The 27,891-nt window shown below is 37.4% G+C and overlaps 1 protein-coding gene across 1 annotated transcript; it reads left to right on the top strand.

Annotated features, from left to right (window-relative positions):
- The first annotated feature begins 273 nt into the window (after window positions 1-273).
- LOC109052876 (myosin-11-like) lies at window positions 274-27,891 on the top strand. The gene is given in 47 exon segments (XM_042725482.1): window positions 274-511; window positions 5,075-5,437; window positions 5,940-6,096; window positions 9,130-9,157; window positions 11,260-11,359; window positions 11,776-11,802; window positions 14,409-14,501; window positions 14,592-14,655; window positions 14,789-14,887; window positions 15,056-15,199; window positions 15,307-15,402; window positions 15,494-15,612; window positions 15,742-15,894; window positions 15,978-16,151; window positions 16,296-16,469; window positions 16,747-16,861; window positions 17,068-17,261; window positions 17,386-17,507; window positions 17,771-17,840; window positions 18,112-18,247; window positions 18,250-18,271; window positions 18,353-18,461; window positions 18,557-18,688; window positions 18,775-18,981; window positions 19,102-19,239; window positions 19,314-19,437; window positions 19,551-19,722; window positions 19,874-20,086; window positions 20,175-20,319; window positions 20,420-20,443; window positions 20,446-20,574; window positions 20,576-20,629; window positions 20,740-20,844; window positions 20,958-21,110; window positions 21,198-21,446; window positions 21,543-21,755; window positions 21,858-21,878; window positions 21,880-22,071; window positions 22,148-22,309; window positions 22,405-22,533; window positions 23,001-23,089; window positions 23,364-23,487; window positions 23,585-23,793; window positions 25,312-25,405; window positions 25,407-25,421; window positions 25,531-25,703; window positions 26,998-27,891. Coding segments are annotated over 46 exon segments (5,946 nt in total). The 5' UTR covers window positions 274-511; window positions 5,075-5,095; the 3' UTR covers window positions 27,140-27,891.

The following is a 27,891-nucleotide window of genomic DNA, read 5'->3' as shown; positions in this document are numbered from 1 at the left end:
ATTAGACATGCTCAATTGTGCCTTAAGGAAAAATAAAATGCTAGATATGAAATTAGCCAAAGCAAGTCAAATGAGCACTTTATGGAAATCAGTGGCTAGTCAGCTGACTCTTTGAGCAAAAACTAACAATTATAAAATATGAGAGGAACTGTGCATTAATGAATTCCTCTTCACTTTCATTTCCCACTTTTATCATAACTCTTCTGTCTGAGAACGCAGCCTTCGCAGTAATTAGTTGTATTCTTGCAACATTTAAGTGTGTCACATTATGTTGAAACAGAACGTTTAAAAGGATGCTCATGAGGAGACTGTCCACCTGAACTGTCAAAACTCGCTGACCAATCACATCGCAGATCGACTGTTCGGCCCCGCCTACTGATCCTCATCTCCGTTTAAATGATGTTCTCATGCTTTTCTGTCTAATTTGGACTGTTCGTCTTTGGAGTACCTCACTGTCACGGGACCCTCCAAACCCTAACTTTCCAAATCGCGGCAATTTTTCGTCAGCCTTGTGAGTATACATCCATATTATTATAATAATTATTTTAAATATTACTCTTTTAGTTGTGCATACGGGGCTCACGGAGGCTTTCAGCTATGTAAATCGATGTGAATGGTTGCCAGTAAGTTGATTATTCAGTGTCATGTGTGCAGAAAATTGGTTGAGTGCAGAGCTGTTTGAGGAAAACTAATCTTTATTACTAAATATTGAAACCTGAAGCTGTCAACATTCATTTGCTTCGAAAGATCTTTTTGATAGTTATTTTATGTTTAAGTGATATTTCGCAAAAAAAGTGATATGGATATTCTGTAAACATTTAGCCTACTCACCCTCATGTTATTCCAAATGTTTATATTTCTGACGTGAAACACAAAAAGACATGAATGTCAGGATGTTAGTGACTTAGTCACTCAGTCACCATTCGCTTTCATTGCATCTGTTTTCTATACAGTAAAAGTAAATGGTGACTGTCATTCTGTCATCTGTGCTCCACTGGAAAAAGAACTTCTTTGAGTTTGGAACCGCATGAGGATGAGTAAACTATGACAGAATTACTTTTTATTCAATTAACAGAATTAAATGATAACTTTGTTGCACAGAGCAAAGGCTTTCAACAAATCAGGCATCTCTAACCATCTAGTCAAAACACCATTATAGAGTATCTCATGAGATGTTAAGATAGAAAGCATGTCTTTCTATCCGCTCTTTCATGCAAAAGCTTGACTTCAGCAGTCTGTCATAGGAAATGGTTGAGGAAAGCACGTAGAATGAGAGAAGCAGTGAGCCTGACAAACCAAAGAGTTTCCTGTTCTCCAAATATGGTTGTCAAATGCAGTTTCTGCTGAACGTTGTGGTGAACAGCAGACAGTGTCAACTGACTGTCTTCTCGTTGTATTGATGACATGCACAGACAACTAAGCGTAGACAATAGTGTGAGAAAGTCTAGAAAAAAATATCAAGATAAAGTAAAATAGGGGAAGTAGTCACTCAATTCAGTACATAGTATGTTGTCATTTATCCTTGATCAGTAGCATAAACATTCTTAAGATGTATTCTGCAGTCATGCAGCTGAAAAACTTCACCTCATGTACTTCTAAACCTTTTTGACCTTTTCTTTCCTGTGCAGTTTAATAGAGAATAATCTGGCTGCTTTTTAATAAAGTGCCAAGCTTTAAAAAGAATGCAAAAACACTATACAATATTATAAAAGTGCCCATACAACTCAATTTCCCAATTTTACAATGCAAGCAAACTTTTGTGTTCCACAAAAAAAAAAAAAAAAAAAAAAAAAAAAATGGGTTTAGAACTGCATACAAGTGAATAAAAAAATTAATGAATTTTCATTTAAGTGTGAATTAGCTGTGTAGGCCTAAATCAAACTATTTTAATACTTTGGATACATTTCTGACAGCTTTTAATCTTTCCTAGTGAAAGTAAAAGGTGTGTGCATGAGGCAGAAGTTGGGTTTAATCAGGCTTGGCAGAAAAAGGAAGTTTAACAGTTTTACTGGGAAGATTAGTAGACTTAGCTAGTTTTTACCAGTTTACTTGGAGCTTCAGTAGTAAATTAGTTTATCCAGTCTTATCATGGATTTAACATGTTTTGGTGAAAGAAAGTCTTTATGGTCATTAATGGCAAAATGATGTTTAATGAGACGAATCTAGGAAGCATTATATTCAGTATATATTGTCATTGCAACGGCTTTAAAGCTTGAGCTGTTGACCTTGCATGAACGTCCATCTCAATAAAACTGTTAATAGAAGACACTGAAATGACACAGCTGCTCATGAGAAAAAGTAAACCATATGGTTGGAATGAGAAAAAGATGAGGAGGAGTAGAGAAGAGAGGTGAAAACCTTTCACAGGACCAGGGGTCACAAAAATCCATCCGCACAACACATGGTCACATGATCTTCTGGGCTTCAGGCCCAATTGAACACAGGCCAAGGCCATTCGTGCTACCTTTTACTTCTGTCATGTCAAAAAAGCTGAATTTCTTTGAAATAAAACATAGCCTCAACTTTTCAGTTTGGATTTTGGACTGTACATTTGGAGTAAAACTGCTGATCCATAAAAACCTCAGTGAAAGCGCAATGATCTTCAAGTGCTGAAATGAAAGAACTTCCGAAAGAAAGTGCTGTGAATCTATGCACAGGACACAGGAAATTCCATCATTTAATTAAATCAGCTTATCATAGAAAAATGTTGTTTGTTTGTCTCGCCCCCAAACGATTATAGGCCATTTAAATGACCATTTTCCATTCGTTGTGTTTTCAACAGGCGAGTTTGTCACGATTTTGTCGCTTTTTGGACAAAATAATGCAGATTCCCAACATTCAACACTTTGGTTTTAGATATTATGCAAATTTTTGTTTGAGGTAAAAGAGTAAAATGACTTTGGTGCTGGTTGTCAGTAAGAAGTTTTTTTTTTTTTTATGCTAGAAAGTATGTAGGTGGGTAAAATATTTTCCTGTTTTTGCTGAGCCATTGGACAATACAATGTGAATGTACAAACAATGGATAGTTATAAATGTCAGAGGAAATTGGTTCATATCTAAGGCGTAGCTTTGGAATTGTTTCCCCAAATTGCTTTTAAAGCTCTGTTGCTGCATGAAGCTGCACCTGCTGTTTGCCAACTCTACTGTACTTGAAAATACTTGTGTAAACTTCCCTATATCAGCCCACCAGAGGAAGGGAAGGGTGGGGGAAAGTGGCAGGAAAATCAGACCCCCTCCAGCCTCTGACTGTCCCTGCCTAATGTTATCATTTTGGAGTAAACTGCGAGTCCGGCTTGAGGCATACTATTCCCTATAAGGGCTTTGTTTGGGAGTTCACTTGCTTCTGCTGTTTAGGTCGACAGAGCCTCCACTGACTTGAAGGCAGCCTTATATGGTCATCACAATACGGGACCACAGCTGAGCTCCAAAAGAAACAAGAAAAACAGCATTTGCTGTGGAGATTATCACATGATTATATATGTTTAGCCCATTGGGATGCCCATACAGTTTTTGGCCAGACTGAGTGGTTGTTTAATCAATACTGATAATATTATTTTATATTTCCCAAGCATTTTTCTTACCCTTTCATCTAAAGGTGATAATAGTGGTGCCCCCCTCCTCCCGTGACCTCTGCAGTGTTTGTTAACGAATATTTTGGTTTGATTGGTGAACTCTGCAAAAGCTACACTATACATATTGTTAATGAATTCCAACCAGAACTAAAATTTATCCATGAATGATGATGTTGGTTGATGTTGCATATTCCATTGATAGGCCTTGAACATTGTGGGAGACCCCAATGTATGTGTGTGTGTGTGTGTGTGTGTGTGTGTGTGTGTGACGTGTGTGTGTGTGTGTGTGTGTGTGTGTATTTAAGACCCCAATGGTAATGGACTTTTTTTTAAGGAATTGAGTAAGTAAAGGGTTTAAATGGATTTAGAGGATTAATGAAAGAAAGAAGAACAGTAAAAAGACAAAAATAATATTTTTGTAAAGTAATTTGTTTGATATGTTTGCAAATAATACTTTTATTTTAAAATATGCACCTATTCAATTTTATTTGTATGCTTGAATATGTTGAAAATGGAATTTTTGTAAATTAATTTGGTTGAAATGTTTGCAAATAATACTTTTATTTTACAATATGCATCAATTCAATCTTATTTGTATGCCTAATATGTTAAAGGTGCTGTATGTAGAATTGACACAGAGTGGTTGAACTAGGGTATTGCAGTCCAAATTCAAAATGTTGGAGAGGGTTTTTTTCACCCGGCTCCTCCTCCTCAGACTTGGTAACCCTGGATGCTGAAATACAATTGGGTAAACTGGCAGTGGGCAGGCTTCACAAACCAAAACAAAGACCGACATTCCGGCCCGGAATGAACATTTTCAAAGGAGAATAACTGACTATAGCATTGTTTTTCAGATAAACAAGTATGTTAACTTAGCATGTTTCTTAAATATCTGCAAACATATTATGGTATTTTTATGCTTTAGTAGAGTCAAAATCTTACATACAGCACCTTTAAAAAAACGCAAAACAAAAATAATTCTTGTCCCGTCACATTCAGTCCTGTATTAAATGGATCATGTAAATGACAGCATAAATTTTATAATTCAAAATGACGAAATTTGAGTTAATTACATCTTACCTTGCACTCTACTGAAAGCACTGTTGTGAAATTAACGCCCGGTTTCTGTGAACAGTAAAGCTCCACCTTCTTTGAGTTGATTGGCCATTACAATAACTAACTTTAAGAATAATGAAGGCAACAATTAGCCATCAGAAATGTAAAAAAAAAAAAAAAAAAAAGTCAATTAAAAATGTAACTTAAATTGGCCATTCCTAATTGTTTGGGGAGACCTCAATGGTGTTACAGCCCTGCCTTGAATAGTTTTCCACCTTTAGCACATGGTATTTAATTAAAGTCTATTGAACAGATCTAATATTGTGGCCAATAATGTTTAAAATTATTATTAGTATTGCTGTAGGGTCATACAAGTCAGAGAATTTTGTAAAAACAAAAAACAAAAAAAACCTTGTTTAAAAATCTGTTTTTCTCTTAAATTCTAGTTGTCATAACCCAGCACCAAGATGACAAAAAAGACCCTGAGTGAGGACGAGAAGTTCCTTTTCACGGACAGAGACTTCATTAACAGCCCTGTTGCCCAGGCAGATTGGTCAGCCAAAAAGCTGGTATGGATCCCATCTGAAAAACATGGTTTTGAGTCGGCCAGCATCAAAGAGGAACGTGGCGATGAGGTACTGGTGGAGCTGATGGACAATGGAAAGAAAATCACAGTCAACAAGGATGACATCCAGAAGATGAACCCACCCAAATTCAGCAAGGTGGAGGATATGGCAGAACTGACCTGCCTGAATGAAGCATCTGTTCTCCATAACCTGAGGGAAAGATACTTCTCTGGACTCATCTATGTGAGTATGCCATAGTGCGTTGAAATTCTATTTTAAATAAATTAATGCTTAACAAATTATAACAAGTATGCACTTTACACAGCTGAATTAGGCTTAATGACTCATAGTGGCCAAACCAGTGCAAAAAGAAAAATGCACTGACAAGTTTTAGGTTAAAATGCTAATCATGATTTACAAGTGCTAAAGCTTAAGAAAGAGGAACTATGCATTTCCCAAGGGTGAGGGGTTATACAACTTCCACAGGCCTCCAAACTATGTTTGCACTCTGGTAACAAACCATTAGTTAACTAATTTTTTGTCTTTTAAATGGAATATGTATCACCTCAGCTGTCAAATATTTTGAGTTAAATTATACAGACTCAAACCAAACTTCCTTAAATGTATATTTTACGACACATTGTACGGCTCGTTACTGTGCTGCCGTGTCTCTTTGTTGTGCTTTACTTGATGGATTCATAACACTTCATATACAGTGGAAAACCAAGATGTTATCTTTCTTCAGACATACTCCGGGCTGTTTTGCGTGGTGGTGAACCCCTATAAAATGCTGCCAATCTACTCCGAGAAGATCATTGAAATGTACAAAGGCAAAAAGCGCCACGAGGTACCTCCCCATATCTACTCCATCACGGACAATGCTTACAGGAACATGATGCAAGGTGAGGCCTGGCCAGCTGGACTTCATTCTCTTCTCTTTACAAGATCTCAATGTTTGGATTTCACAATAGCCATTGTCTTTGAAACTTCAAACTCAAGTGCATAACCAAAGGCATTTTTATTTTACTAATTGGCAACAGAAAAGTGTAGGATCTCCATATATCAGTGCGCTCTTTGAATGTCATTCGTGTTTGTTGAAATTTTGTTTGTTGAAAGTGTGACAACTCATATTTCCAGGTCAGTCAGTGGTGAGAGGAACGCATGCACACATGTGTCAGCAGGTCACACATCCAATGCCATTTTAACACTTTTAAACTTTCAAATGATTTTAAAAAGCTGCTGTTACCCACAGGAGTTTGAAGCTGTATTATAGAGTGAAATGAGGTGCTAAATGAAAAGAAGAATATCCGCAAGATGTTTTACACTTCAGTGTAGTTGTTGTGTTGCTAATGAATTTGTTTATACATCAGCTCATGTTAATGAACTGGAGTCAGATGAAGAAAAGATAAGTGAACAAAACCTCTCTGCAATGTTTGCAGTGGAATATCTCAGAAACCGTTATCTTATGTGAAACTTGCAAAAATTGCTTTCAAAAAGCAGAAGCAGGAAGATGCATTGTCACGCTGTTCCTCAAGAGTAATTCTGCTAAGTTCACTTCTCATTAAACGGTTTACATTAGACAAGGGCCGAACAATCATGCTCCCCTGTAAATTAATGCAGATCATTGCACAATGTCATGTTGTGTTCACAGTGAGACTCATTTCCTGCTGTATGAGGACTGATGATAACAGTTTCTTGTTCACAGCACAAAATTAGTCCAGTTATAGCACCTAAACACCACATGACAAGACATCTTTAACATGTTTAGAGGGAGTAGCTATATCCTGTTGCAGCTGATGATGAGTAAAAATCCAGCATGATCAGCCATGAGCGTCAGTATTCACATTCCTGCTAAGGCTTACACTGATCTCTCTTTGAAGTCCAGCAAGGTTCTCATGCTTGACCGAGTGGTGTAGCCTTGTCGTAATCTGAAACATCAGAATCCCATATAGGATGGAATAGAAAAGAATGAAATTGTTTTTAGATTATTTATTATAGTGCTGGGCAGTTTGACCAAAAATCTTTACGTTTTTTTTTTTTTAAGGGGTCATATGATGCGATTTAAAATTTTCCTTTCCCTTGGAGAGTTACAAGCTCTTGGTGAATAAAGAAGATCTGTAAAGTTGCAAAGACTAAAGTCTCAAATCCAAAGAGATACTCTTTATAAGGCATCATAATATGTTAAGAGGCATCATAATATGTTAAGAGGTGTAACATTTTCATAACACGCTTGAGGCATTCGGCCAATCACAACGCGCTGGATAGCTGGCCAATCACAGCACACCTCGCTTTTTAGAGCGATGCGCCTTGTAAAAATCGATGTGTTTCAGAAGGCAGAAACAATAATGTACAGTATGTGGAAAATAATGTGTTTTTTTTAACCTTAAACTGCATAAACACATTTCATTACACCAAATTCCATTACACAAAATAATGTTCTATTTAGCAGCATCATATGATCCCTTTAAGGATTCTGTAGGTTTTACGGTTTGTCCCTGACTGTGCCTTTATATGAATCAGATTGCATGAAACAGTTGCAGAACCACTGCATTTTAATAACGAACCAAACAAATATGCTACATTACAGAATGAGCAGTTTTTATTTGTATGAGCAGATTGTATAATTTCAAAATTTAAAGCAAAAGCAGAATAGTCTGACCTTAGCTTTGTGAAATTATGCTAAATAAGACATATCTGCACCAAACAAAAACAGCCAAAAGGGAAGGGTGCATGAGAATGCAGATTTCACTCTCTGACAGCAGGTGGCACTTAAGGCCAGGAAACACCAAGCCGACCTTTTTTTTTTTTTCACTGTGTGAGAACATGATGTGTAGTGTGAAAGAGGCATGGCTTTGTCGAAAATAGCAACAGTAACTAAGGAAGATGGGTTTTTGCATAGGGTCAATTCACGATGTTGTCTACATTGCTTACATATGCCGTTTTTTCGTTGTTGTTTTTTTTTAATTCACACCGTGTGTAATTAAAACTGGTTTTCCATTTGAAATGGTATATTGCCCATTACTAACTTATGATAATAAATATTTTGTATTTGAATCTATAGATTCATTGTTGTATATAACTTTCTACTAGCTGGGATAAAACAATACCTGCGCATCTTGTTTTCATCAAACTCTCTGGCTGAGGTGCAGTTTCCCCAATGGCATGTTTAGATGTGGTATTCTGTGTTCTGAATGCCTCGATTTGTGCCTTAATTAGGAAGAAACAAGGGAACAGACTTCATGCTGTATGTGGAAACCTGCCCAGCTTAAGTCATATCCAAAATGACCAATAGTCAATCATTGTGTTTACAACAGAAGACGTTCTATAGTGCTTGAGCAGAACCAGCGAGCTCACATTCAGCTGATTAGCTGGTTTGGCGTTCGCCCAGCCTCCAGGATCATAGATAAGAACCAAGCTCTAGCCTATTTAAAATTGAAGTATAAATTCATTGACTTAGAATTGTTCAGAGAGGATCATATTTTGTTTCACTTAATCAAATACTTCTTTAATAAATTATCCAGTAATATGTTTTTTTTTTTATTTTGTTTCCGCTTTCTAAACAATCATTGGTGTACGGTTAGGATTAAAAAACTTAAATGGAGCCGAGGTCATCTGAGAAGGTTTTCTAATTTTAGCAGCATGAATCAATGATTATCCCATTGTTGAACTCAGTAAGAATTGTGTTGCATCTCTCAAGAGAAGAGTGGAGTAAATTTCTTCTTCAGCAAATCAAAGATTATTAGATTATGTGCATTATTGGATGCTGTAATAACAATGGTATTCATCATAGACCAGTTTAGTTTCTGTCAAGAACTTTTCCCCCTTAGGCTTATAAGCAGCCCTTATGTATTTCATGATGTTGTCTTGCAGTTTCTATGAGCACCAGCCTGACAGTTTTCTTGAGCCTTTGTAATGTCTGTCATTTCTTTCTACAGATCGAGAGGACCAGTCTATTCTTTGCACGTGAGTTCTTTTCATTGTTTTATTTGCATCGCTAAAATAATTGCATTTAGTCTAATAAGTATCCCTGCTGTATCTCAGTTGTAAAGTGTCCTTGAGTTATGGGAAGGCACAATATAAATTAAACGTATTAGTATTATTAAAGTACTGCTTCTCAACCAGGACTTCCAGTGGGCTGCAGAATAACTTAAAAGTGTTTGTTTTTGTAAAATACATGAATGAAATATACATCAAATCAAACCTCATTTCATAACATAAATCACATTTCATATACATAAACCACAATCATATTTCTCCCCTTCAACAACTTATAATATTATTCTAATTGAAGAACATATAGTTCTTGAAATTTCTGGAGTCAAAAAATGAATCATGGTTAATTAAATATATAAATACTCTCGGTTTCTTTTAATTAAAAAAAATTGTCATAATTACAGCTGAAATATCTTATCCCTTACGAAAATTAACCATGGTTTTACTACAAATAAAACCAAAAAACATAAAACCATATTTATTTTCATAAGGGATATGGCTAAAACACAATTACAAATAGATATAGATAGGTAAAGCTAAACTTGATTGACTGATTCGAATACCTGGCAACCCTGTTTTGAATTACCTTGAGAGTCTAAAATTTGAGTAACATCAGTGTCTTGTATAAAGTCTTCATTTTGAAGGTGCTTTACAAAAACAATAAACAAACAAATAAAAAGGCATTTGAAATGTTTTTTTTTTCTTCATTTTCTGTAAACACAGCATTTTAATCACATTGCAGATGAAGCCATATGATGTTATTCAATGTCATCAGACAGTGGTTAAAGGCATGTCATCTGCGTCAGTGGTTACTGTTTACATTCCTGAAAAAAGTAAACAGTTTTGATGAATTTAGACTAATGATAAACACATCAAGCCTCTTCTAATATAATATTTAACAATTAAAATGTGGCAGCAAGCACATCCTTCTACTAGTACAGTGGGAACAAGGCAGATGAACTCCAAGGGTCACGCCTCCTCAGATTCAGTGTACTCACAGGAAATGTGCCCTCTGTCCTGATTCTAAATTCATTTTGGCTTCATTTATGTTTGTTTTTTAGTCATCACTGGGCATTTGGTTTGCATCTGTACAGGCCTGTCCTGAGAAAAAATAAAAAAAAAACATGCGAAAATAACTGTTGCTCTACTGAAAAGACATAAAATGATGTTCATGGGCGATATCATTGTTTTACATTTGTGTGGTAATAAAACAGCTGTGAAATATGAGGATGTTAAAATAAAATGGTGTTGATTCGATGTGTCAGTGTGGGAGGCACTCATTGATACAGTCCGCAAACTTCCTCTGAGTGTGGAATAGGAAATGGAAGCCATTTAAACTGCTCTAGGGCAACTGTTGCTAGGGCACAGAATTCTCTAATGATATCAGGATGTTTCCACTTGGCCCATGGAGACCTTTTTTTTTTGGAGGCTGTCTCAAAGAGTCTTTTTGGAGACTGGGAATGTTTTATTATTAAAAATGTACTGTTAAACTGTTAAAAACACACGGATTGTTAAAAAAACACTGATCTGAGGCCTCTATTAAAAATCCACACGTGTTTTCCCATACATCTTTTCCATTGCGGCGTATGGGAATAGTCCAGTACTTCAATCACCATTTGGCAGCAGTAACCATAACCATTATGAATTTTACTATACTGTATCATAAATGGTCAAAAACACTAGCTCTACAAACAATGCAGCGTAAAGTGCCCCATAAAATGGCTTTATATGTGTTGAGTGAACTGATCTGAGGGCATCCTGCTCCTGCCAAAGAACGAGCCCTTGGGCTGCAGCCGGGCCTGTGGATCCCAGACTCAGTTTTCCTAATATGGAAATGTTAGCTTGTCAGAATGAAGGTTCAGTCATATCTCTTTCCTATCATAGAAGGCAATAGTGCACTGTAACCCCTTACAACAAGGTAAATTATAGATGATAATTCAAAAAAATCAATCAAAAGTAACAGTGAAGACTTAAATTATTACAAAAAAATATTTAAAATAAATGCTTTAATCATCAAAAACATGCTCAAATTTCATAAAAAAACTTGTCATTCACTGTTGCTTTCTTCCTAGTGGCGAATCAGGTGCTGGGAAAACAGAAAACACCAAGAAAGTCATCCAGTATTTGGCTGTAGTGGCCTCGTCCCACAAAGGCAAGAAAGAAACAAGCGCTGTAAGTACAAATAGTCTGAAAAGTTCTTTCTCTCTTTGATAACCTCTGTCTCTTTTGATAACCTCTGTCCCTTGCTTTGACCTCATTCTTTTGAATCAAAGTCTGACATTCTGAATCCTTTTAGAATTACTAAAGTAATGATGTGCAAAGGTCAAACTTTGAACAGATAAGAACATTCCTTTCAGTCTTTAATGTTTGATATCATATTCCATTTATCACAAGATTATGCTGGCTCTTGTACTGGCTTTTATTTTACCTGATACCGAAATATGTTTTGATTATATGCTGTTGAGCCATTTGTATCCCAAGGAAATCAAGACTTGTACATTTGCTAAAGGAAAACCAGTGAATGCAACAGAATGCTCTTAGTTTACACTTATCTAATGACAATTTCCTTAATGAATTTCCTCAAATAGCAACATACAGGACAACAGTTTGCCTATGTGAGTAAAAAGGATTGTGTAAAACTTCTTGTGTGGGTTTGAGAGTTTGCATGCTTGAGTTTCTCACTGAGAGTGACATTAGACAAGTCTTACATGGAGGGACCCTCTAAACAAACCACCCGTATGGCTACTGTTTAAATGTTGTAGACAATGTGCCAAAGAGCTCCAGTGTTCGCATGATGTTTAAAAAAATCATTATATAAAAATAATGAAATCAAGATTATGCCGTTAGATCACGTGTGTGCCATTCCCCCATCTGAGATGTGGTTAACTTTTTCTTTGCCAGAGCGGATGCCTGGCATTGAAACGGTCTGTCTGAGCACAGTGTGTGTGCATGCCAACGTATAGCCTTTTGAATTGTTGATCTTATATCCTTTCTCATTTTTCCATTATCACTTATTAATCTACCACAGGTTAATGTGCATCATCTGTCAAGCTCATATGTGTGTGCATTAGGAATAAACACCATCTCAGTGTAGATCTGTGCTAATGTGTACTTACGAGGTACGATACGAGATATGCAAGGAAACCAAAATATATGCACACATTATAGCTGGTTTTAGAACATTTTATGCATAACTGCCATGCATATGAGCTTAAAAGGTATGCCCATAATAGTTATGTTTTTGGTTCCTAAAGTTGTTTCGTTACACTTGAATGCACTACTTTGAAATTTACTAAACACTTCTTCTGATATCCTATTTATCGTATTTATTTGGGCTCTGAAAAGTTCAAGGTTGAAATTATTGGTGTTTTTTTCTTTAGGTGAAACTTAAATAAGGCGAATTGTATTTGAGTGAGAGAGAACATCAGAGTATGTGAATGGAGTGAATCGACAGATATTCTTTATTTCCTTCTCGCTGTTCATTCTCCACTGACTGGCGTGAGAAACCTCAGAGTTTGCACCCAATTATTTTTCCTACTGTATTCTCTAATTATTTTTTCTAACTTCATGAACATTGATTCAAAACGATGGTCCATTAGCATGATTGTATGTGTGTTTAAAAGTTTGAATAGACTACGGATCTGGAAGATTAGACTTTAATGTAAAAGGAACATTTATGGTACATTTACACGACAATGATGCATTAAAACGTATTTTTTTTCCTTATGTTTGTTTGTTTCATTGCCATCTGTACACAAAAGCATTCAAACGGATCCACAAAAATGCTGTATTGTGTACGCCAAGCCAGTAGTTGTAGATTCACTTTGTAAAGAAACACAACGTGTCTGTGTTTCAAAACTTAGCATTTTTTAGGCCCCCAGAATGAATGACTAAAAAGCATAAAAAGGTTTACAGTTTTAGTTGAAAACAATGTTGTTTAAACACCCCTTAGCCCACACTTTAAAGTCCCCTACACTGCACCATCCATCATGAATTTTTACTAAACATTTTTCATTTTTGTCTTTTCCATCTATCTTTTCTTTTGAGTGCTTAATAGTCTATAAAATTTGTTTAAAACGCATTGATTTCTTGCTGACATTTAATTGCACTATGGGCTATTTTTTAACTTGTTATATTTGCGATGGAGCGCAAGAGAAAACACGAATGTTTTGAGTTCAAATATAACGCAACTCCGCTGCACATTCCTCTTCCATTCCATACCACTCACATACTCTGACTGGCACTCTGTGGACCAATGAAGCTGTCATCTGTTAGCTGATATGATTTACCCTGAGACCACTGAAAGAATCTGCCAAATTCAGCCAAGTGCTTTATGAATGTTGATACAGTCTACCAACTCTGTCCTCTTTCTTCCCAACAATCTCTGTCTCCATCATTCTAAATGTCACTTCTTCTGTTTCTTTTCTAGTTTACTTTATTTTTCTTTGTCAGTATCTGAAGCTATCAGCGATCTTCTTTCCTTCTCAGCGGCAAGCTGTCTCTGGTAGATATCTTCTTTTTCTAGATATTTTCTTTTTTGATGCTCAGTAAGAAAGGAATCGAAAGTTTGTGTCACGGTTGAAACCATTTTCTGCCTTGTTTAAGTCTAAAAATGAGAATCTAATTATGTGGTCAAATGACACGAGAGGCTTTGTGACGCAAAAGCAGCATTATGCTCTCTAAGGACTCTGTGTTTCATCCCACTGAGTAACTTTTGTCTTTTTAGTGAACGCTTGATGATCTATTACTGAGATCCATTTCATGAACCCCATTTATATGTCCTTTCTCTACATGCTTAGTATGACCTCAACCAATCCTCTTGATAACCTTGTATAAGGTGGACATGCTTGGCAGGGCTTTTCACTGCATAAGATTTGGCAGCGAACAGAACAGCATTCTTTTGATCTAAGGGGATTATGCCCAACTAAATGGAAATGACCTAATTTTTTGTGCACTGTTTAAGGTACTTGTATCTTAAGTATCTGAAGCACACATTAAGAAATTATTTGTGGCTAAATGTATTACATTTTGCAATTTCGTCCTGCAAAACATTTATAATTAAAAAGTTGCATTGTACTCTAAAGGAGGGCCTTTTGTTAGTTGTCTTCTGATTTTTTTATTTTTTTATTCCAATCTTCTGGCATGTCCCATTCTCCTTTTTTCTTCCTTGACGTGTTTTCTATGGAATGATTCTCATTACTTTCTAACCCTGGTACCGTAGGGTGAGCTGGAAAAGCAACTACTGCAGGCCAATCCAATTCTAGAGGCCTTTGGTAATGCCAAGACCATCAAGAATGACAACTCTTCCCGATTTGTAAGTTTGCGAATGGTGTATGATAGCAGATTTTACCCCGATCAACCAAGACTGTAATTAATTAATGGTTTAAAAATAATTTCTTTACAGGGCAAATTCATCCGCATTAACTTTGATGTGACAGGTTTCATAGTTGGAGCCAACATAGAGACCTGTATCCTTGATGACTTGTATAAGCCAGACACAGATGCAGATCAATCTCACATCCTGAATTAATAAACAATTAGAATATGAATTGAAACATTTTATCTCTGCAAAGTTTCACCTTAATGTCCAAATCACTTCAGATCTGTTGGAGAAATCTCGTTGTATCAGACAAGCGAAAACTGAAAGAGCTTTCCACATCTTCTACTACATGGTAGCTGGAGCAAAGGAAAAATTACGTGGTAGGTGGAGACACTTCAATTTGTCAGAACATATTGGCATATGGTGACAGTTTTTCATGGATATATACCTAATGACAGACAGACTGAGATTTATAAATGAAGGGATATTCTTGCATAAACGGTACTGTTGCTGGGATATGTCTTGTGATTTTTATTCTCTATTGGCAGAGGAGCTTTTGCTTGAAAACTTCAACAACTACCGTTTCCTCTCGGCTGGCCATGTCCAGATTCCAGGCAACCAGGATGATGAAATGTATGAAGAAACCATGGAGGCCATGGATATCATGGGCTTCACTGTTGAAGAAAGAACGGGTATTAAATGCAGTGAAAAATACACATGGTGTCCATAAAACAAGAGACGTTTTCTATGTATTAAGAGTTTAGTAAGATAATCCTGAAGTTGTATTTATTTTTGTCAGATGTCCTCAAAGTTGTCTCAACTGTGCTTCAGTTGGGTAACATTGAGTTCAAGAAAGAGAGGAACCAGGAACAGGCTACCATGCCAGACAACACAGGTCAGAAACATTGGGGAAAATGCCCAATTAAAGACTTCTCAGGCTAATATAAATCAATAAATGACTGCTGAAACCTGTGTCTCATTCTCAGCTGCCCAGAAAGTTTGCCATCTCCAAGGCATTAATGTGACAGACTTCACAAGAGCCATTCTGACACCACGTATTAAAGTGGGTCGTGAGGTTGTGCAGAAGGCCCAAACCAAAGAACAGGTGAAGAGAGTGTATAGTTGTGACTTGTGTAATGTCACTCAGATCTGTGATGAAACTGTAAATCCCCTGCATGATTGTCATTATGGAAGTACGTACAGTATTAACAATAATATACTTTTCCCCTTACAGGCTGATTTTGCCATTGAAGCTTTAGCTAAAGCAATGTATGAACGTTTGTTCCGTTGGATTCTTCTAAGAGTTAATAAGGCACTGGACAAGACGAAACGTCAGGGTGCCTCATTCCTTGGGATCTTGGACATTGCTGGCTTTGAGATCTTTGAGGTTTGAAAAGAAAAAAGAAAAGAATTACATTTGGTAAAAAAACGTATTAAGGCTAATGGCATATACTGTTTTTCTTTATTCAGGACAATTCGTTTGAGCAGCTCTGCATCAACTACACCAATGAGAAGCTTCAGCAGCTGTTCAACCACACCATGTTCATCCTGGAGCAGGAAGAGTACCAGCGTGAAGGCATCGAATGGAACTTTATTGACTTTGGGCTGGATTTGCAACCTTGCATTGAGCTTATTGAAAGGCCGGTAAGTTTGAGTGTGTGTACATTTGCAGGAACCAAATGATTCTGCTGTAACAGGCAAACTTTTGATGGAAGTCTTGCGTAGAAGTAATGATGTCTTATTGTTACAGAATGTAATGTCACTCACTTTACTGAAACTCCTCCACAGAACAATCCTCCAGGCATCCTGGCTCTGCTGGATGAAGAGTGTTGGTTTCCAAAGGCAACAGATGTTTCCTTCGTGGAGAAACTTTGCAACACTCATGTTAATCATACTAAGTTTGCTAAACCTAAGCAACTGAAGGACAAGACGGAATTCTCTGTGCTTCACTATGCTGGACGGGTGAGTTCAGACTTAAAGGAAAGATTTATTTATTGATTTACATCTGGAGAGTATTGTGATTCAGGCATTAATAACCCAAGGAATACAGACTCTGGGGCATATTCAGAACTCAGAACAGGCCGCCAAGATACTGTACGGAATTGTGTTGTGATAATAATGTCCAGCTTGAATTTTGTGGAGATTGTTAACAAAATGCAGACATGCACAGTTCATTCCTAGTGAATTTTTCACTCTGTATTAAATATATCATGACCCAAACCTACCCTTTCTCAATTAGGTGGACTACAATGCCATAAGTTGGCTGACCAAGAACATGGACCCCTTAAATGACAATGTTACAGCGCTGCTCAATAATTCCTCCAATCCATTTGTGCAAGATCTGTGGAAGGATGGTCAGTATCAGCTAAACATGCTTCTCATATTTCATACACTATCCACCAGTCAGCTGCGACCACTGAATGTATGTTAATAATTGGTGTCACAAATAGAAACGTGATCTACATCTTTTTTTCGTTTTGGTTAATCAAAGCACAGTATTGCATCAAAAGAGTAATGGAGATAAAAATAATTGCTGACATCTATATTTTTTATTTCTCAGCTGACCGTGTGGTTGGATTGGAAACCATTGCCAAAATGTCAGACAGCTTCGCACCTGGTGCCTCTAAGACCAAGAAGGGCATGTTCCGTACTGTGGGCCAGCTTTATAAAGAGTCTTTGGCCAAACTAATGACCACACTGCACAACACGCAGCCAAACTTTGTCCGTTGCATTATCCCTAACCATGAGAAACGGGTACGTCACTGCTGCATACCATGTTAAATTTGGTGGAACCAATGCTGTTTGGGCACAGGGTTCATTTTCAGTCTAGTTTTATATCTGTCTATATGCATGTTGAAGGTACTTTTTTCACCTTCAGGCAGGAAAGTTGGATGCCCACCTGGTGCTTGAACAGTTGAGATGTAATGGTGTGCTAGAGGGCATTCGTATCTGCCGCCAAGGATTCCCTAACAGAATTGTCTTCCAAGAGTTCAGACAGCGGTGGGTAGCTTTATTATTTTAGACTGAGATTTTCATTTAGTGAGACTAACTGTCTTATTGACATGTCTGTTAAAAATAGTATAAAAAATCTCCAGAATAACATTGCAAGATTCACAACATTCAAAAAGTAAAAAATACTTTGCTACCTGGACTCTAATTTGCAGTTCAATACAAGTATGATTACATATGTTGTGCCGAATATATTGCATGGTACAGATTATCAGATGTAATACAGTTCTTTTTATTTTACCTTTGACATATAGATATGAGATCTTGGCACCAAGTGCTATTCCAAAGGGCTTCATGGATGGCAAGCAGGCCTGCTGTCTGATGGTAAGATGTTATCCAATTAAATCTTGTTAATAAGCATGTCATAGAAAGACTTCTCTTTTTTTCAAAAAGAATTTCTTGAGTCAGGAAGTTTCAGATGCAAAATCAGACTTGATCAGACAGATGCCTGCAGCACATCCCATTTTATATTGTCTCAACAATGATTTCATCATCACGTTTTACTCCTCTTTTCTTAATGAAATTTTTATTTCATTACTCTGCTAACTTGTATCTAATTGTGACATCCAATATTCATACCTAACCTTCTCTGTAGATCAAGCACCTGGACCTGGACCCAAACCTGTACCGTATTGGTCAGAGCAAAATCTTCTTCCGCACAGGAGTCCTGGCCCAGCTTGAAGAGGAGCGTGACTTGAAGATCACAGTCATAATCATTGCCTTCCAGGCACAGGCAGGGGATTCCTAGCTAGAAAGTGGGTAGAGTTTATAAATATAGCTTTTTTCAAAATGGTAATTTGCAATTTGAGTTCTTCTTATTTAAAAACTCTGTGCAGGGCCTTTGCTAAGAGGCAGCAACAGCTAACAGCTATGAAGGTGATCCAGAGGAACTGTGCTGCTTATCTGAAACTCAGGAACTGGCAGTGGTGGAGACTCTTCACCAAGGTGAAACATTTTCCTGCAAAAATGTGGTTTCTTAGTAATATGTTAAAGGGTTTCTGTTAGTATTCATCTAAACATGTTTCCATCAATACCCACAGGTGAAGCCTCTCCTCCAGGTGACACGCCAAGAAGAGGAGATGAGTTTGAAGGAGGAGGAGCTCCAAAGAGCCAAAGAATCTGCCCAAAAATTTGAGACAGAGCTAAAAGATGTTTCAGTGAAACATGCACAGGTATGACTAAAGTCTTACTTTGTCCTCTTACGTTTAATAGCAATTAATCATACACTGATTATACAATATATTCCTTTCATCTTTAGCTTATGGATGAAAGGAACCAGCTCCAGGAGAAGCTGCAGGCTGAGACAGAGCTCTACGCAGAGGCAGAGGAAATGAGAGTACGGTTAGCTACCAAAAAACAAGAACTTGAGGAGATCTTGCATGAGATGGAGGCCAGGTTGGAGGAGGAGGAGGATCGTGGTGCAGCCTTACAACTGGAAAAGAAGAAAATGCATGAACAGATCAAAGTAGGTTTTCATTTATTGGTTTTCATTCACAGGCAACAAGCACTTGTTCAAATTCAGTCCTTAGATATATTTAAATGCTTCTATTTAGTGGCTCTCTCTTGTCTCTAAAATAATGTTCTGGATCTTGAGGAACATCTTGAAGAGGAAGAAGATGCTCGTCAGAAGTTGCAACTGGAGAAGGTTACCTGTGATGCCAAGATCAAGAAGCTAGAGGATGATATCCTGATGATGGAGGACCAAAACAACAAATTGCAGAAGGTTAATTTCAACAAATTTGATTTTTATTCTTGTTTTAAGATGACATATTTCAATTTTAAGTACTCTATTTGCAGGAAAGGAAGCTTCTAGAAGAAAGGGTAGCAGACTTTAGCTCAAACCTTGCTGAAGAAGAAGAAAAATCCAAAAACCTGACAAAGCTGAAGAATAAGCATGAGTCAATGATCTCAGAATTGGAGGGTTTGTGATTATTTACTTTTGATGCATGATGATAATGTTTGTCTGGAAATCACATTTATGTCTAATTCATTTAATTCAGTTATAAGTGAATATGTTTTTTATATAATCTGTAGTGCGCTTGAAGAAAGAGGAAAAGACTCGACAGGAGCTGGAAAAAGCCAAGAGAAAGTTGGAGGGTGAATCAAATGACCTTCAGGAGCAGATTGCTGAACTTCAAGCTCAGATTGCTGATCTGAAAGCCCAGCTCGCTAAAAAAGAGGAGGAACTTCAGGCCGCACTGGCACGGTATACAGATCTTTAATTTTTGATTTTTTTTGTAGATTATTTCATCACAGACAAACGTCTTAGAAATGAAGCTATATTGAAGATACTTTCATTTGTAATTCACACAGAAACCTACAGTAACCTTTTTAATCCCTTTGCATTTCTGTTTCAGATTGGAGGATGAGACAGCTCAGAAAAACAATGCACTGAAGAAGATCAGAGAGCTGGAAGGACACATCTCAGATCTTCAGGAAGATCTTGAATCAGAGCGGGCTGCCCGGAATAAGGCTGAAAAAACCAAGAGAGACTTGGGAGAAGAGCTTGAAGCCCTCAAATCAGAGCTGGAGGACACACTGGACACCACAGCCACTCAGCAGGAGCTCAGGTTTGTGTAGATACAAACATCTGCTTTTTAATCTGACATGCATTGAATTGATTTAATATAGCACAAATAATTAATGCATATTTTTTAGGGCCAAACGTGAGCAGGAGGTGACTCTTTTGAAGAAAGCCATGGAGGAGGAGAGCCGTGTCCATGAGGCCCAGGTGCAAGAAATGAGACAGAAACATACCCAAGCTTTGGAGGAGCTTACAGAGCAGCTGGAGCAGTCCAAGAGGGTAGGCAACCATATCAAATATCAATGTTATTTCTGTTCATATGTTTACATTCTGAAGAACTCCTAGTGCTAATGTAAAACATATATGAAATGCTTCTTAGGTAAAGTCAAACCTGGAGAAAAAGCCAAGCAAGCTCTGGAGAAGGAAACATCAGAGCTCCATGTGGAGATCCGTTCTCTTACTCAAAGCAAACAGGAAAACAAAAACAAGAAAGTGGAAGGACAGCTTGCTGACCTGCAGTCTCGTTTCAATTACAAATAAAAGCAAAAAACATAAAGCTGAGCTGGGGGATCGGGTCTCTAAAATCACTGTGAGTAATGGCAGAGGATTATTATCATTAGATATGTTTATGTCACTTTTGGGAAAACCTACAGTACAACATGTTTGTTACTGTATTTAACGTGTTTCTTGCTCTGCCAGGTGGAACTAGAGAGTGTTACCAACCTTCTTAATGAAGCAGAGGGGAAGAACATCAAACTTAGCAAGGATGTAGCTAGCTTAACTTCTCAAGTGCAAGATACACAGGTATGTGCAATGTTATGTAATGTTCTTTGATTTATAGCTTCAAAGCAGAAGCATAAATTAGCAACGTGAACAGGATTTGAGTTGTTGGCTGACTTGCATTCGGACATTTTTAGGAGTTGTTGGCTGAAGAGACGAGACAAAAGCTCCAGTTCTCCACCAAACTACGTCAAATGGAGGATGACCGTAATGCCCTTCAGGAGCAGCTTGAGGAGGAATCGGAAGCAAAGAGGAATGTGGAGAGGCAAGTTTCGACACTGAACATTCAGGTAAGCTTTACAATAAGATGAATAATCAATGGTCTTGCTCCATTAAAGCCTTATTATTTACATCTTGAATATCCCTTGTGTCCACAGCTCGCTGACTTTAAGAAGAAGCTGGATGAGCTGTCAGGTAACGTAGAACTTTTAGAAGAAGGTAAGAAGCGGCTGCAGAGAGACCTGGAGGCGGCCAATACTCAGTTTGAGGAGAAGGCAGCAGCTTACGACAAACTTGAGAAGACCAAGAACAGACTGCAACAGGAGCTTGAGGACACGCTGATGGATTTGGACAACCAGAGACAGCTGGTGTCCAACCTTGAGAAGAAACAGAAGAAGTTTGATCAGGTTTCTTATTACTTCTCAAAACATTACATGTCTACCGAACCAATTAATTTTGCCAGTGGATGTGGGTGTATCTTCACTTCTTCCATTTCCTTTCAGATGCTTGCTGAAGAGAAGAGCATCTCTAGTAAGTATGCAGATGAGCGAGATCGCGCAGAAGCCGAGGCCAGAGAGAAGGAGACCAAGGCTCTGTCTTTAGCCAGAGCTCTCGAAGAAGCCCAAGAAGCCCGTGAGGAGCTCGAAAGAGCCAATAAAGCCCTTCGTGCTGAAATGGAGGACCTGGTCAGCTCCAAAGATGATGTGGGCAAGAACGTAAGTTCAAATACTGTAAACCACTAAATAAATGTCAATTATAAACAAACCTTTAATTTTAAGGTCAGAGAAATTTCAGTCAAACTCATTTTCAAATTTTAGGTACATGAGCTTGAGAAGTCCAAAACGTGGCCTGGAGGCTCAGGAAGAAGAGATGAAGACTCAGTTGGAAGAGCTGGAGGATGAATTACAGGCAGCAGAGGATGCCAACCTGCGTCTGGAAGTCAACATGCAGGCTCTGAAGGCCCAGTTTGAGCGAGATCTCCAGGGCAGAGATGAGCAAGGGGAGGAGAAGAAGAGGCAGTTGATCAAACAGGTGCAGTATTGCTTCTTCACTCAGACTTTGACTTCCATATGTATAGATGGGTTTAAACGGACATCTTCACCAACAGGTGCGTGAGCTGGAAACTGAACTCGAAGATGAGCGTAAGCAAAGGACTGCAATAGCTGCTTCCAAGAAAAAAATGGAAGGAGACATAAAGGACCTTGAGGGCCAGATTGAGACATCTAACAAGGGACGAGAAGAGGCGATCAAACAGCTCCGGAAGCTCCAGGTGAAAACTAAAATTTGTGATTGGATAAATTTATTAAACTCCCAATTATAAATGGAGTAATTTAGTAATTATTTGAGTGTGTTTTTATAACTTAGGCTCAAATGAAAGACTTCCAAAGAGAGCTTGATGATGCTCGAGCTGCCAGGGAGGAAGTTTTATCCAGTGCCAAAGAGAGTGAGAGGAAGGCCAAGACTTTGGAGGCTGAGCTTCTGCAGCTGCATGAGGTGAGGCTACTATGAATAACATACTGAGCCAGTTTGTCCAAAAAGAGGTGTGTATGTGGCTGTTCATTCAAACAAATGTATTATTTCCAAGCTAGTACAATTCTGGGTTATTTGAATTGGCTAAATTAGGGTTTCCCAACCAAGTGCTCAGTGATATAAATACAAATATAGAGAACTACGTTTTAAAAAGTATTTTTGAAAAAAAGGTAAATTAAAATAAGCTGATATTCTAATTGGTATTTTAAAAATAAAAAAGACAATAGATAACAAAATAAATTTTAAACATGAGAATATTTTTGAAATTCATTATGCTTATAAACATGCTTGCATTACTTAAAAAGTGATCTTAAGTAATCAAGTTTCAAGGGTTCAGTTGACAAAAAAGATTGTGAACTCTTGCAGCAATTGATTTGCATGATTGTCTCATCTTTATTATTGAAGAATTCAGTTAAATTCTTTAAATGTAGGACTTGGCTGCAGCTGAGAGGGCTAAAAAGCAAGCTGAAGCTGAGAGAGATGAACTGGCTGACGAGTTGGCCAGCAATGCATCTGGAAAGTGAGTATGACAAATAAAATATAGAACTATTTGAATCCTGTGGAATTTATTATAATCCTCTGATAAATCGACTTCCGCTGGAACATGTGGTTCACTGTCACAATTAATGGTAGACATTCTTTAGTGTTTGTATGGGAACAGAGTGTAGTTCTAGATTTCAGTTATGTGAAATGGACCTCACTTTTAGACATACCAGCACAGTTTATGTACCGAAACGTATCACTCCAAGCACATTCTGATTGAAACTAATATGTGGTTTAACTGAACCTCAAAGATCTGCACTGGCTGATGAGAAGAGACGGCTAGAAGCGAAGATCCAGCAGCTGGAGGAAGAGCTGGAGGAGGAGCAGGGCAATATGGAGATGCTTAATGACAAGCTGAGGAAGAGTGCCCAGCAGGTATTTTGATTTGAATGGAAATGCCATTACAGAGACAGAACTTTGTAATTTGTATGAAAACCATGTCATTTCCTCAAATGTTTTCTTCATCCTTCAGGTTGACCAACTTACCAATGAGCTCCAGGCCGAACGCACCACGTCCCAAAAGAACGAGAGCGCCAGACAGTTGATGGAGAGGCAGAATAAAGAGCTGAAAGCTAAACTCCAGGAGATGGAGAACCAAGTCAAATCCAAATTTAAGTCCTCCATCACTGCTCTTGAGGCCAAAGTGGCACAACTGGAGGAACAACTTGAGCAGGAGAGCAGGCAAGTCTTTTATTATAGCAAAGAATTTCAAGCTGGGGTAAAAGAGTGGCAAGGGAGACCACAAAAAGTGAACAAAAATTTCAAAAGATGTCAGAAATCACATTTTGAAAGAAAATTAAACCAATGCAGATTTGTGAGATAAAAATATGTATTCATCTCTCCTTCATTCATAAATAGCTTCCTCTATAGTTGTGGAAAAAAGTTTGTGAAAATAAATATATATATTAAACATAAAAATAAAAAATAAAAATTATAAAAACTATAATAAAAAAACACAATAAAACAACACAATATAAAAAAAAAAAATTAAAAAAAAAAAAAAAAAAAAAAAAAATTCCAACCTTGGTGAGCATAAGAGACTTATTTCAAAAACTTTACCAACCCCAAACTTTTGAAGCATAGTTTATTGGGGCTGGGTTTTGAGACAAATTTCACGATTAGATTCGATTCGATTAACCAATTCGAATCGATTCAATATAGCTTATTTTGGATATATATCAGGTACACTAAAACCTCAGTTTTCTCAAGGAAAAAATCTCAACTAATGCTGTAAAATATAGTCAGTTGGTACTACATTACTATAATATTGAAGGTTAAAATTGACTGATTTGTTAAAATTACACTTAATAAAGTTTTTAAAATAATAAAGTTACAATTACATAATATTTCTACTTCAGTTCGTTTTTTTAAAATATAAACAATAGTGGCTGTCATAAAACTTGATGGATTTATTCAAAAATAAATTAAACATTGAAGAAAAGTAAAATTTATAATGTTATATGGGGCATATATTTAGCAAAATGCCCCTCGCAACAGTTTATTTTTCTAGCTGACTAATGAGTTTATGGTCACCAAATATGTTTTTTGGAGGTAAATGTGATGTTACGTGACATTGTTTGTGAGATGTTTTATTGACGTCTTTGTGCGGCAGAAACACAGATTGAGAGATTACATGAGACAGGATACGGATTGTAAAGCTGTACTCTCTCTCTTAACTTACCTTCGGATGTTTAGTCATGAATCATGTTTATTTTGTGCTGAAGCTGGTGTTAATGTTTAGGAGATGATTAGTTCACGTGCGCTATGCGCTGCAGCCTCTGTTGAACTGAGGCGCTACAGCGATCTGTCACTCCACATTAAACAGCACCAAAACGCCATTTATTGTTTAAATACTGCAATACAATGGACAGAATTTGAAATCTGAGACTTTGTTTCATATTAAAAGTACCAAAGCGCATGCTTATTGTGATATATTGGATGTTCCCTTCAACGTTTCCCTCCATTAACTAAAAACAGGCTAGACTAATCGATTCTTGGGATTTATGAATCGATATTGTTCCATAAAAAATGATAATCGATTAATATCGAGATATCAATATTTTTTACCCAGCCTTATAGTTTATGTAGATCTCATGATGGCCAATTGAAAAGTCAGAACTTTTTTAGAACATGATTAAGTCGCAGATTGTGTCTTGTTTGCTGCCGTTTGTTTGTAACTGACGTTTCTTTCTAATGCAGAGATAAGCAGAACACAGCAAAGACAGTTCGCCAGAAGGATAAGAAGCTGAAGGATTTGATGATGCAAGTGGAAGATGAACGAAAACAAGCAGAAACAATATAAAGACCAGGTTAGCCATACAGCAGCTATACCTACATTCAAAAGAAAAAATCATCTTGTAATACACTATACTAAAAATGTAGTGTGCACTTGGCCTGAGAAGTGTTTCTCTTTCACAGGCGGATAAGGCGAATGCTCGTGTTAAACAGCTGAAGAGGCAGTTGGAAGAGAGCGAGGAAGAGTCCCAGCGAATCACCGCAGCCCGTAGAAAGCTTCAGAGAGAGCTGGACGAGGCCACAGAAGCCAATGATACCATGAGCCGTGAGGTCACTTCCCTGAAGAGCAAACTCAGGTATGCATAACGCTCCTAAGACGTGGCTCGGCACCCCAAAAAGTACTGAAATCTTGAACTACTGGGCAGTAACTACTCTTTAGGCCAGTGGTTCCCATTCCTGGTCCTGGAGAACCCTCAACACTGCACATTTTAGATGTCTCCCTATTCAAACACACCTGATTCAACTCATCAGCTCATTAGTGAACACTCAAAAAGACCTCAAATTTGTGTGTCATAAAAGAAACACCAAAAACGTGCAGTGTTGGGGGTTCTCCAGGACCAGGATTGGAAACCACTGCTTTAAGACAAAGCTTTGAGCAAATTCTCAGCACTTGTAGCAAAGCCCAATCCCTTCCTTTTATAAACTGCAAACCGAAGATTGTCTATCTCTGTCTATGTTGCAGAGGCAATCCTGAACCCACACAGTGACTATGCAGGTACCTCTGTGCTCAAAAGTTGACACAGAAGATGTACTCCTCACAAATCTTTCCTTTTACTTGCCACAAACATATTTCCTGCCTGCGAGAGTGAAATATGGTTTATTACATATACTTGGGTTTTGCAGAGTATGCACATAAGGTACGATAAGTACCCACATCATTCCTAACCCATCTCCAAAACACAAATGATGACAATATAAAAAATGAATAAAAACTCAAGAGATTTCCATCCCTCCACTGAAGCTCAACAGAACCCAGAGTAGCATATATTTGACCATATTTCCCTCTTCGCTCTCAAAGCATGGTTCTATTTTCTGAACCAACCTCATTTATCCTGTTTACGAATGAGGTTTTAACGCTGCCTTTAACCTCTTACAAATCTGATATCTAATACCACTTTCCACTGTAAAAGATGCTTATGGCTGTATTCTGGTAAAATATTTATTAGGACCCCTGTGAAGAAGTGATTTATCTCGGTGTATTTCAGGTGCATATTTGTACTGCGAGTACTCCACACCAATCATTCATCAGTTAAACAAAAGCAGACAGTCACATTACTGTAGGTTTATCACATATGAACTGAAAATCTTTTAAATCAAACCCTCTGTGATTACTATTATTCAGTATCATACTATACTTTTAAGAAAGCAGCATTTTTCAAACCTGGGTTTTCCATAAAATCCATACGTATTCCATCCAGTTGCTGACTGGTAGATCACTAATTAACTTCTTCCTGGGCTTTGTGAACAGTTGGGATTAAAAATGGTTTCAAAAACATGCTATTTAAGGGCTAACACAAATGTACCAGGTACCAAGCAACCTGCAGTGAAAGTCTATGTGATTTTACGCTAAGATTTGTTGTAACATTTCAGGCGAGGCAACGAGCCATCATCCTTCAGCAGTACACAGAGGCGCACAGGTGGTAGCAGACGGGGAATGATTGACAGCTCAGATGCTGCAGAGGATGATGCGGACATGCAGGGCGACTACAATGGAACCAAATCTAATGAATAGATGCCTCTTACCTAGTGCTCAAACATTCTTTTCTTTAAAAAAAAAACTTATCAAAAAACACAATTTTCTTTTACAATGTTCATTATTTAGATTATAATTTTGTTTTGTTTGACTGCAACAATGCACTGCTGTTTGACCAGGCATTTGGCCAGTCATGATTTAAAAGTTTTATTTTTTTAAATATTGTTTTTTCATTTACCACAAGCCGCAATTTTTCTGTTGCAGCTGCAGATCTGCTCATATTCCTATAAAGCACCCACAGAATTCCTTTTTCAGCTTCTTTAATGATTCTTAAATGTCTGAATGAAACCTGGTGGTCCTAAGACCTAGTATTTTCCCTCGCTCAGGTCTTGGGTATAAAAGACCATCTGTGTTGTATAATTTGTCTCAACTGCAGGTAAATGGCTGTTCACTGTTGTGTACTGCATAACTGTTCCTCAATATACTGCACTTTCTCATTTATTTGGTAGGGCTATATATTCCTGCAATGCCATACAGCACAGCTCAGACATTTTTTGATAAAATTTATGGCGCAATTTTGAAGGACAATAGTTTTTTTCAGATGTTTTCTTGCAAAACTTCACTCCCTTATCATACAGTCAGGTACCTTGAAAACTCTGTCATTTTCTATAGTATTTTATGTTCCCTCTGAATGTTTGCTAAAAGTATTATACAAAGACAAAAAATTATGGATTTCATTTTATTCTTCAGCAAACACTTCAATATTCGAAATGGACACAATGAAAGCAATT

The sequence above is a fragment of the Cyprinus carpio genome, chromosome B6, assembly GCF_018340385.1.
Source record: "Cyprinus carpio isolate SPL01 chromosome B6, ASM1834038v1, whole genome shotgun sequence".
Lineage (NCBI taxonomy): Eukaryota > Metazoa > Chordata > Actinopteri > Cypriniformes > Cyprinidae > Cyprinus > Cyprinus carpio.
This window is presented reverse-complemented; position numbering and strand designations above follow the sequence as displayed.